The sequence below is a fragment of the Palaemon carinicauda genome, chromosome 5, assembly GCF_036898095.1.
Source record: "Palaemon carinicauda isolate YSFRI2023 chromosome 5, ASM3689809v2, whole genome shotgun sequence".
Classification (NCBI taxonomy): Eukaryota; Metazoa; Arthropoda; class Malacostraca; order Decapoda; family Palaemonidae; genus Palaemon; species Palaemon carinicauda.
In genome coordinates this window covers 36,243,667-36,255,693 of record NC_090729.1, presented here as the reverse complement: position 1 = coordinate 36,255,693, position 12,027 = coordinate 36,243,667, and the positions used below count along the sequence as shown (strand labels likewise).

General features: G+C 41.0%; 1 protein-coding gene across 1 annotated transcript; it reads right to left on the bottom strand.

The window, feature by feature from the left end:
* Positions 1-6,673: 6,673 nt before the first annotated feature.
* LOC137640837 (uncharacterized) lies at positions 6,674-7,039 on the bottom strand. Its single transcript, XM_068373305.1, has one exon. The coding sequence runs from the start codon at positions 7,037-7,039 to the stop codon at positions 6,674-6,676; it is 366 nt and encodes a 121-aa protein (XP_068229406.1).
* Between the last annotated feature and the right edge of the window lie 4,988 nt (positions 7,040-12,027).

The window sequence follows — 12,027 nt, the reverse complement described above, 5'->3', positions numbered from 1 at the left end:
AGGAAGCTGCAATGAAACTGGAGTTACGTAGACTTGCAGCATCACGTGGGCCCCAGAATCGGCTCACTGTGAAGGATCTTCCCTTGTGCTCAAATACCAATCCTTGAAGGTATGCCGAACACATGGCAATGACATCCGGGGAGATCGTGTTCTCAGAAAAGTTGGGAGCAATTCCCCTGGAAGAAGTAGAATTTTGGCCCAACAAAGATTTTTATCCGGACGGCTATGCCCGTCTTAGGAAGGAGCCAGCCTGAAATGAGGAGACGGAGCCGGAGCTTGATGAAAGAGAGGGGCTTCACTAACTCAAAAGTGCCCGCCTAGAATAAGAAGCTTCCCTCCTTTGTGGCCTCTCCTACTAGAGCCTTTCCCTTCTTAAAAAAGGGATATAAGGCTGCCTAAAATGCAGTGGAGGCAGGAAAACCATGCCCCTACTTGGAGGAGTGCAAGCTGGTATCTCTGACCTTGCCCTTGGACCAAGAAGACGGGAAGGACGTACACCTTACCTTCTCAGTCGGGAAACTAGAAGGTGATATTGCTGAACGCCAGTTCGGTGAGGTGCTTCCAAAACTGTCGGAGGCTCTCTTGAGTAGAGAGCAAGAGACAAAGGAAAGAATTGCGGCATCGGTGTCGTTGCAAACAACACTAGAAACGATGGCAAGTGACCCCAAGAACCAGGACATGTTCATGGTTGTGGCCAAAACCCATCTGGCCACATTTACAAAGGATTTCTATAGCTTTATTAAAGCTAGGAGAGCCTGTAGAGAGTTCGTATTCGCCTCGGTTGCGGTGAGACACTAACCGAGGAAACTGATCTCCTCTCGTATTTGGGGTAACGAGCTCTTTCCCAATGAAGTGGTTAAAGATGTAGTAGACAATAGGCCTAGGCCATCCTTTTGGCCGGCTAAACCCTACCGACAGCAACATCAACAACAACTTCCTGTGACCGCAGTGCCTCAGACGGTGGCACAACTTCCAACTACGTACCAGCTGGTACCCTAACAAACGGCGACACTGTTGCCAGTTCTTAACCCAGCCTCCGAAAGGCAGACTTTTTCCTTTCGTTCGAGAGCCAGAGGAACAGCCAGAGGTTCTTCTAGACGCCCTTAAAGAGGTAGGAGATTCAGGGGAGGACGCGGTTAAGGAGGCAAGGCCTCAAGTACACAACAGCAGAAGTAGATACTTCCAGTAAGAGGGAGATTACAACTTTTTAGGGATCGCTGGACCTTCGATCCCTGGGCCCACAGCCTATCTAAGAATGGACTAGGTTGGAGCTGGAGCAGTCCTCCACCTCAATTTCCTCAATTCTTCCAAAACTCAACCCCCGATCTGGAAGAATATGTCCGAGAGCTCTTAGTCAAAAGAGTAATCCGGAAGTCTAAGTCCATCAAATTCCAAGGAGGGCTGTTTTGTGTTCCAAAGGACGACTCAGAAAAACTCAGTCATTCTGGGCATATGCTGTGTCTATTGATTTGTTTGACGCTTATTGGCACGTTCCAATTATTTGTCACCTCTCCCCCTACCTAGGCTTCAAGTTACTTTGATAACTTTACGCCTTCAGAACCATGCCTTTCGGGCTAAACATAGTCCCAAGGATTTTCACGAAGCTCGCGAACGCAGCCGTCCATCACTTACGCCTAAAAGGTGTCCAAGTAGTAGCCTACTTGGATGACTGGCTGGTGTGGGCAGCATCCAGGACAGTATGCGTGCAAACTTCTAAGATAGTGATCCAGTTCCTAGAACATCTAGGATTCAAAATCAACATCAAAGAGTCTCATCTTTCTTCAGCTCAAAAACTTCGGTGGTTGGGAATCCACTGGAATTTGGATTCACATCGGCTTTCCATTCCTAGTAAGAAGAGGAAAGAAATAGCAGGATCTGTCAAGAGACTATTGAAATCCAAACGGATATCAACACGCGAACAGGAGAGAGTGCTGGGCTCTCTACAGTATGCTTCGATAACATATCCAGTGCTAGGATCACCGCTTAAGGATGCAACTGGAGGCAGGAGAAAATATGCATCGAACGCGAAGAAATGGCACCTGTCAGCAGTTCACATTCAAGAGTTCCGCAATGTGACAGCGGACGCTCTATCTAGGTTTACAGCTATAGAGTCAGAATGGTCCCTTGACGCAGGATCGTTCTCCTTCATCTTGAATCTAGTCCCAGAGCTGCAGATAGGCCTCTTTGCGACGAAAGACAACAAGAAAATAGCTCATTACGTGTCCCCTTACGAGGATCCGTTAGCGGAGGCAGTGGACGCTATGTCCATGGGCTGGATCAGATGGTCCTGTATCTATCTGTTCCCTCCGCACACCTCTTTTTGAAGGTCCTCAATATGCTTAGATCCTTCAAAGGGAAAGCTGCAATAGGGGCCCAAAAGTGGCCAAATAGCGTGTGGTTCCCTCTGGCATTGGAACTACGATTAAAATTCGTTCCGCTACCGGATCTATCCCTGTCTCAGCGAGTACAGAAGCCGACTGTCTTCACTCCATCACAGAAAACATCGAAACTACATCTCATAATTTTCTCTCCTTAACGAAGAGGAAAAGATTCGGTGTTTAAAAGTCGGTTTAGAATTTTGGAGGAAACCAGAAGACATTATGAGGCTTCAGGGAAGAAATAGCTACCCTTTGTCAAGGTGAAGAAACTGAAAGAAATCCAGACAGATTCCTATTTATCATTCTTCATTCTTCTTCATGAGCAAGGTTTAGCAGCTTGCACAATTCTATTGTTCAAGCCGTCCTTGACAAATCAGATACCATATGCCTTACAGGTTGACCTTTCTAACGACGTTCTTAATGAACTAGCTCTTCAACGCTTCCAAAGACCATTTGCTTGGTCCTTAGATATGATTCCTCATTGTGTATAAATAATGAACAATGAGGTATGTCCTTAGAAGGTTTTAAATTTAAGTCATATTTCTGTTTGTACTCCCCTTGGGGGCCAGAGTTAGTGAATAGTGGCTCTCTCTACAAAGGAAGGCCATGTCTAGTTCTTGGAGAGAGAACTGATTCTATTTCCAAACCCAACGTTTCTTACCAGGAACAAGCTACCCACTAACAGATAGGGTCCCTAGAGAATTTGCCCTCTGGAGGAAGATGCATCTCTATGTCTATTGGAGTGCCTAAAGGTCTACCTTCATAAACTTCAGAATTCATGGGAGGACAGCTGTTCAGAAGAGAAACCCTGGGTTCAAAGTTATCTATAGATAAGGGCGAAATTCACCCGTGTTATTCGCAGAACGGATCCAGACAGTACACCCGTTAGTCATGATCCGAGGAAAGTTGCCTCCTCCATAAAATCCTTGTTTGTACACTGGCTGGTAGTCATCCAAGGCGTTCTTTATGCACTATACGAAGCAAGTGGAGCAACTTATGAGATCTCTGGTAGCAGCTGGTAGAATTCTTTAACCTTCTGTTTTAAGTCTGCGAGGAACAGTGTAATTAATTTTGGACAATTAATTAAGAGGGTGCACGTGTAGCCACTGTATGTTACTACACGCTGAGCGATAGGCCACGAAAGTGTCCTTACCAACTGTTCCATTGACGTCGGTAATCTATACTATAATACAGACACTTGTGCCAAGCGTTTTTTACGCTAGTGTATGTAAACAGTATACAGACTATATAATTTTTTTATTAATAATTCTATTGAAGTGGCATATCTGTTTCCTAGTACATGAAACAATATTTTCTGTTGACTGTTTTTCTTTATGCTTTTACACATATCAGCCACAATATATAGATTTTATAAATATGATCTGATATGTTCCTTTATTAGATTTTAATAATTTCATTAGAAATGTACTGAGCATTAAGAGTAAAATATGGATATTTTTATCATGGTGTTTCTTTCGAGACTGTACCCTGATTCAAGCAAAAGTCCACTCACTCTAATCCTTCCTTGGAAGGGTTTACGTGGTATCCTAGCGGGTTGGTGGCAAAGAGGCAAAATTTGTTTCTATGCGGATACGTATAACCATTATCCAATAGTTACTAAGAGTGGTCACTTTGGGGAAGGTGTCGCAAATTCATTCTGACTTTGGCGACTCTTATACAAACTTTGCTTTATAATGTATTTGGCGAGACCACTATAAAAGCTTGTCATTTTGTCATCCATATGTTTTTATGTACTCCTCGAGACTTTTTCCGAGTCTAGTATGACTCATCCCTGTAGGGGGCAGGAAGCAATAACATAGTTCATGCTTAGAGTATGGCACTGATTGGGAATCCACAGATACAGTAATGCTCTGGTAAACTTCCATCAGGACAACATGACCGTATCCCAAAAAACAGATTTTGAGCGAAGCGAAAAATCTATTTTTGGGTGAGGTAGCCATGTCGTCCTGATGGACCCATCCTTCCTTTTATTGTAAAATGGCTTATTGACCCCTATAATAGAGTATCTGTACCACCTCGTATATCGCTATAAGGAATAAAGAGGGCGCCATTGCCTTCATCAGATACACAATGGAAACAAAATAGGAGAGATGCCTTATGAGCAGCTCTCTTTTCATTCTCGTTTCGGATTCTTGTAACTATATCCCCCTCGAAGCGTTAATACTGTTCGGGGTGAAGATAGCTATGTGATGTGTCAAAAATACGTCCTCTGATTTTATTCGATATCCCTGTGAGATTATTTATGGATATTCGCTACAGGAGTTAGAATACATCGTCAGGGGAGAGACAGTCCCCAGTGAGCAGTTTGCTGTCCTAGAGTCAGCTGCAGTGATGATCAGCGACGAAGTTGATGACGAAGTGAGGTCCACAGTTTCCCAGAGCCAAGTATCTACTTGCACCTGGAATGGCAAGGACAAGGGAAAGTGGTCCAGGCCACCAACAACACAGAAAGCCACCCCAACTGCCGACACCTGGGTCACTCAGAGTGACCTCAGTAATGTAGTGCAACACATGAGAATCCCAATGTGTACATGCAGAATGTATTCTAGTTTCATCCATTGCTATTGACAAACCATGTGCTATATATTGTATTAAATGCTCTACTAAATTGTTACAATGTTTGTATGTTTCAGATCATCTCCAAAGTATATTCTTTAGCGTCCAACCACTCGTACTCCAGCCAGCACAATATCCTTTATGATTTTGTGTGCCAGCTGGAAGTCTTCATGCATGCCATCATGGAGGAATCCAATTATGAATTCCAGATAGACTGCCTCAACCTTGTACACCACTAAAGGCAGCGGTGTCAGCTCTTTAACCAGCTACATCAAATACCACTCACGACCTGGCCAGGCACACAGCAGCAGCAACCTTGGCAGCCCCCCCAGGAGTAGCAATTCAGGTATCAACCTCAATCAGCCATCTTGCGGCCACCACAAGAACAGCAGTAGCCGTAGCCTCATCAGCAACCTCCAACCAGTCAGCCATCACCTGTAACATGAATGCTGCCCCAGTCACCACACTCTTCAGACAAGTCCTCCTACCACTGTTCCACGGAGTGGCAACCAGGGATTCCACCTGCACCGCTAGCCACCCTTGTCAAGGCTCCTTGACCAGCAACTTCAGTACTGTCAGCCATTCTTGTTTAGGCTCCTTCACCAATACCTTCAGTGTCGTCACTATCAGCCACCTTCAAGATACCTGTGACGCCACTCAGTTTCCCAGTCCTGACCCTGGGGTACGTCAACAGCAACCTAGAAGAGGGCATTTCACCCTCATCCCTCTACACCTGTAAGGAACTCAACACACCTCCAATCCATCGCAGCAGTACCAGAACCAGCAAGGACACTTCTAAATATTTGTAAATAGTTTGACTTTGATACTTGTACATATTTATTGTTTGCTGTTTTTATGTATTGAATTAATTTTTCATTCCAAAATACTTGTTTTTCACTTTAACTTTAAAATAAAGTGAAAGAGAAACAGAGAAAAAAATAAATAAACAAAAAACGAAAAAAAACAAAACTAATATGAAGGGAAAGAAAAAAAACAGAAAAAAAATAAATGTTTCTTTTATTTAAAAAAATTGAGCAACTGTGGATGCAGCTCACAGAGCTACTACCATTCTTTCTTGCCAAGGTACAGCACCAGCCGGGGGTCATGTAGTAATGTGACAGGTAGTCTCGCTGATCCTTTGCATCTCTCTGGGTATGATGGTCGGATATAGTCAGAAGCCCCTGCAAGTGTCGGTCAGTCCTCCATCCACCAGGGATCAGATCATGTGTGTCCTTATCTCCGTGGTCCACCTCTGAAATTTTGTGTGGGTATCTGATAAGGATGAGGTTGTGCAGGACACAGGTGCACATGGTGATCAGGGTGATGATGTCGGGGTGCTGATACATCGTTGTCAAGAAGCAACGGAACCTTTTACACAAAATTCCAAAGGCATTGTCCATGGCACATTGGTCACGAGACAACCTGTAGCTATATATGTATTCTCGTAGGACCTGTGACCATTGGGAGAATGGTTTCATCCTCCACGTTCGGAGAGCAAAGGCGTCATCCCCTACAAAGTGAAAGGGCACTGGCTGGTCATAATTATTAAATGGTTCTGGTTGAGGCACTCCAGCTTTGTTCTATTCTACAGCATTATGCAGGGAACAGTTATTCCATGTTCCTCTATCTGACACACCACCCTCTGCCTCAACATCCACATAGTAGAACTTGTAGGTAGCATCTTCCACTGCCATTAGTACAATGCTGTGGAAGCCATTTTAGTTGTAATAATAAGAGCCAGCATTGGGTGGCTTCTTCATGGTGATGTGCTTGTCATCCACAGCCCCCAGACAGTTGTGATAATTCCATCTGGAGCTGAACCAGGCTGCAACTTCCTTCCACTCTTCTTCACTTTTAGGGTAGTGCTGCATTTCGTCCTTGTAAACCGCGATGATGGCCTTACACACCTCAGATATAACCTTGCATATGGTACTTGCTTTAACCCTGAAGGTGTACTGCAGACTTGGATAGGAGTTTCCAATGGCTATAAAGCAGAAGGTGGCAGCCAGCTTAAGTCCAACTTGAAGCAATTCTCTCATAAAGGCAGACTGCTTTTGGAGGTGAAGGGTTAGCTTCTCAACCATTTCTTGGAACAGGTCAGCTTTGATTCTGAGGTGATTTTTGTAGACCCTTTTATCTTCCTTATCGAGTTCAATCAGTAGACTGTCATACTGTCCAAACTCGAGCCTTTTGGTCAACCATTCCCTGACCTACACTTTCCTTTGCGTGTCTTGTCAAGGTGAGGTTGCCTTTTCTTGCTCCTCTGCCTCTGCAAGCCTTTTCTGCTACTCCTCTACAATGGCTAGAGCAGCTGTCAGGTATGGACATCTTCTCTTCTCTGCAATGATTGTGTCTCTGGCATTAAGCGTGTTGTCTCTTCAAAAGCCAATGCAAAAATACCAAGGGTTGGAGAGGCCCCATTTTTATATGGCGTGACCAAGTTGGCAAGACACCCACCGAACTGCGTATACTCGTCGTGCAAATGTTGGAGGTGCGCAAACTTTGCAAAACTATGCACAAACTGTGCGTGAACTCCTCGTGCCAGTTGTTGTCATAGTGGACATTAATGGGCACGCATTCATGAACTTATTATGAACTCGTCGTGAACTCATCGTGAACTTCCCGTGAACAGTGCGGTAGCCTCCCAGTTCGTGCCCCAAAATGGCAAGACATACCACGACAAATTTGTAGCCAAAATTCCTGCAAGTGTCAGCCTGGTATATGTAACCTTAGCGTCACCTTTTTTTTTATATAAAAGCTAACAGTTTGTTGAAATTTACCAACGAACTAGGAACTATGGTGGGCCGAGCAAAAGGCCAGAGCTGCCAAGTATCCCTCTCTCGAACTCTACTCACACCATGCTAGACCGCTCTCTCAGTCAGCTTCAAGTTTATTGCTCCTTTGTTTGTTTGTTTTTCTTCTTTGTCCTCTTGTTCAATTGTCAGTCGTTCCTTTTCGCTCGGGCCTACTCCTGAGTTCCTTTCTTACCTATCATCAAGGGAATCCTCTTCTTCGGGAAAAACCTCCTACAAGTTTATTACTCCTTAGATTTCTTTTTCATCTTTGTCCTCCTGTTCAATCGTCGTTCGTTCCTCTTCTTCAGAAAACAAATCTTCTAAGTTCATCGCTCCTTCGATTTATTTTTCTTTTTTGTCCTCATGTCCACTTATCTGTTGTTCTTCTTCACTTAGGCTTACTTGGGAATTCTCCTCTTGCATACTATCAAGGGAATCCTCTTCTTTGAAAAAAAAATCTTCTAGGTTCATTGCTCCTTCGATTTCTTTTTCTTCTACTGCAGGAAATTTCTTCTTCATTCTTCTCGACAGAGACAGGTAGTTCTTCTCGAGTTCCGTCATAGGAGTATACTTATATGAATTCTCCACTATAATAGGACAAAGCACAAATGACGCTGCACTAAACTAAATACCCAGCAGGACGTCTACTCCTTCGACAGCCATTGAAATCTTTACCTTAACGTCAAAATTACCTGTCATCAACTGGCATGATAATTTTAAAAGGTAAACAAGGATGACCTCCTCACCTAATATTCCTTCAAAATAACTGAGTCCCCTCTGGGAGACTGTTCAACCAACTGGTGTACTCCTTGAACCACCACACTATAGTTACGAGCTGTGTCACACGATATCCTGACCAGGGTTCTCTCACCCCCGTATACTGGTGCTAACATTCCCTCTTAAATATATGGTTTAGAGGCATCCATGCTGGTTCTAGAACATTTTGATACCGGACATTTTGCTACTGGACATTTTTTGACTAGGATTTCTTGTTACCGGTCATTTAGATATCACTATATATATATATATATATATATATATATATATATATATATATATATATAATATATATATATATATATATATATATATATATATATATATATATATATATATATATATATATATATATATCATTTGAAATACACTCCAATATATTCACATACACACATATAGTTAGTGGTATTGAAATGACCGGTAACGAAAAATCCTAGTCACAAAATGTCCAATAGCGAAATGTCCGGTATCAAAATGTCTGCTATCGAAATGTCCAGTATCAAACTGTCTGGTCACCAACCATGCAGTTTGGGTTCATCATGTTTGCTGCTTAAATGGTGGCTGGTTCATTTTCCTCCCCGTTCTTTCCTGAATGCCTCCTTTTCTCCACATTCACTGAAGTTGAATTATCCTTAACCCTGGATAGGTACGATGGGTCGTTTGCGATCCCGAGCGTCAAAAAAAAAAAGGTTTTTCTCACGTGACTCCCCCCCGTGACTGAATTTGTGGGTGATCGACCTGCAGGAGGTGTCTCCCCTACACGCTCTAGTAGTGTCCAGATGTGCATTGCTGTAGCTGTACTCCTTCCCCGATTTCTGAGACGCGTCGGGGTCGTTCGCGACCGAGTTTACCCTTCTAAGGTAGTTTGCATAATTATCAAAGTTATTACGTATTATGAAATTGTCGTAGAATGGTGCAACTTGTATAGGTTATCAGTTGTGGAAAGTCTTGGTGGATTGTTTGGCTACCATGTGCATGATTTTTTTTTTAGTTAAAATGTCGTTCATCACCACGAGGACCATTTTACCGCGAGTGCCCCTTTTTCATTTTTTTTTCATTTTTTTGCCAAGTCATTTTTCCGTAAGATATTGCCAAATAGGGTCGTAAAACTTTTGCTTGTTTAGTGTTGGAAAGTGTGTCTAGATGATCTGGCTACCCATGCATGACTTTGTTTTTGTCAGATACGACGTAGTTATTGGTATATTGGGTATTTAACTGCGGTTATCAATTTCTGTTTTTTTTCAATATTTGTAAAAATTACTACGTAGTAAGGAATTGCCGTATATTATTCATTTTTTTTTCATGTTTATGTGTTAGAAAGTGTGCCTTGATGGTTGGGCTAACACGTGCATGTCTTTTTTTTTTATCTGAGATGCCGTATATTAGAATGTCGTGCATTTTACCGCGAGTGTCCCTTTTTATTTGTTTTGCATTTTTGTGCCAAGTCCTTTTTCCGTAAGATATTGCGAAATAGTGTCGTAAAACTTTTGCTTTTTTAGTGTTGGAAAGTGTGTCTAGATGATCTGGCTACCCATGCGTGATTTTGTTTTTGTCAGATACGACGTAGTTATTGGTATATTGGGTATTTAACTGCGGTAGCCAATTTCTGTTTTTTTTCAATATTTGTAAAAATTTACTACGTAGTAAGGAATTGCCATATATTATTAATTTTTTTTTCATGTTTATGTGTTAGAAAGTGTGCCTTGATGGTTGGGCTAACACGTGCATGTCTTTTTTTTATCTGAGATGCCGTATATTAGAATGTTGGGCATTTTTCCGCGAGTGCCCCTTTTTATTTGTTTTGCATTTTTTTGCTTAGTCATGTTACCGTAAGGAATTGGCAAGTAGTGTCGCAAAACTTATATTTTCATAGGATTGGAAAGTGTTTCTAGATGATCTGGCTACCCATGCCTATTTTTTTTAGCCAGATATGGCGTATATATAAGTATGTGTTCGATTTTCCTGTGATTGCCAATTTTTCGTTTTTTCCCATTTCTCTCAAAATTACTACGTACTATGGAACTATCACAGAGTAATATTTCATTTATATGTTTATTTGTCGGAAAATGTGCCTTGATGGTTTGCCTAGCACGTGGCTGAAATTTTTTTTTTCTGAAATGCCGTATATTAGAATGGCCATTTTTCCACGAGTGCCCCTTTTTATTTGTTTTGCATTTTTTTACTTAGTCATGTTACCGTAAGGAATTTGCAAGTAGTGTCGCAAAACTTATAATTTTATAGTGTTGGAAAGTGTTTCTAGATGATCTGGCTACCCATGCCTATCTTTTTTTTTTAGCCAGATATGGCGTATATATAGGTATGTGTTCGATTTTCCTGTGATTGACATTTTTTCGTTTTTTCCCATTTCTTTCAAAATTACTACGTACTAAGGAACTATCACAGAGTAATTATTCATTTAGATGTTTATTTGTTGGAAAATGTGTCTTGATGGTTTGCCTAGCACGTGGCTGAATTTTTTTTTTCTGAAATGCCGTATATTAGAATGTTAGCTATTTTTCCGCGAGTGCCCCTTTTTATTTGTTTTGCATTTTTTTGCTTAGTCATGTTACCGTAAGGAATTGGCATGTAGTGTCACAAAACTTATATTTTTATAGTGTTGGAAAGTGTTTCTAGATGATCTGGCTACCCATGCCTATCTTTTTTTTAGCCAGATATGGCGTATATATAGGTATGTGTTCGATTTTCCCGTGATTGCCATTTTTTCGTTTTTTCCCAATTCTTTCAAAATTACTACGTACTAAGTAACTATAACAGAGTAATGATTCCTCTTGATGTTTATTTGTCGGAAAATTTCGTTTACTTTTTTTTTTGATTGAATATCATCAATTTTTTTTAGCTAAAATATTATATTGTTTTACATTTTTTTTTTTTCGATTTTATTTCCCTTCAAAAAATTTTTTTTGGGTCAGAATTTTGATTTTATAGTCGTAAAATAATCGTCAATTAACCAGCAAACCACCATACAATTTTTATGCATATCCAATAATAATTAGATTAGTAAATAACACCTTGAAATTGACATACCCTTCCTACATTTCAAGTGGCAGATTAGGGAGTCTGAGTCAGCGTGGTTGGCGACCATTTTGTGGACATATCCGAAGCGTAAGCTGCCCTATCTATATATATTCTTGTTCCCTATAGAATTTGTGATATTTTGGTATATTTTTACCTGCATAAATATCATATTATATATTAAATATATGTATTTTTTTACGAAATTTCTAAGTACTCAAAAAATTACCTTTAGATATGGCCCCTGATATAAATGTAATTTAAAAAATAATGAAGATTTTTTTACATATTTCTATTTTAGGATAACATATGTTTATTCCCTAAAAAAATTAGCCACTTCCTATTTCATTTGGGTACCCAAAAAAATTCATGAAATTTGGACAAATTTTTTTGGCCAAAAAAAGTTACCCTTTTTTTCTCATTTCAGATCTTCACCTCCATGGGTCTGACTTCATCCAAAATACATC

Excerpts from the sequence above, each read along its gene's own strand:
- LOC137640837 (XM_068373305.1), bottom strand. The coding sequence starts at position 7,039 with ATGGTTGAGAAGCTAACCCTTCACCTCCAAAAGCAGTCTGCCTTTATG.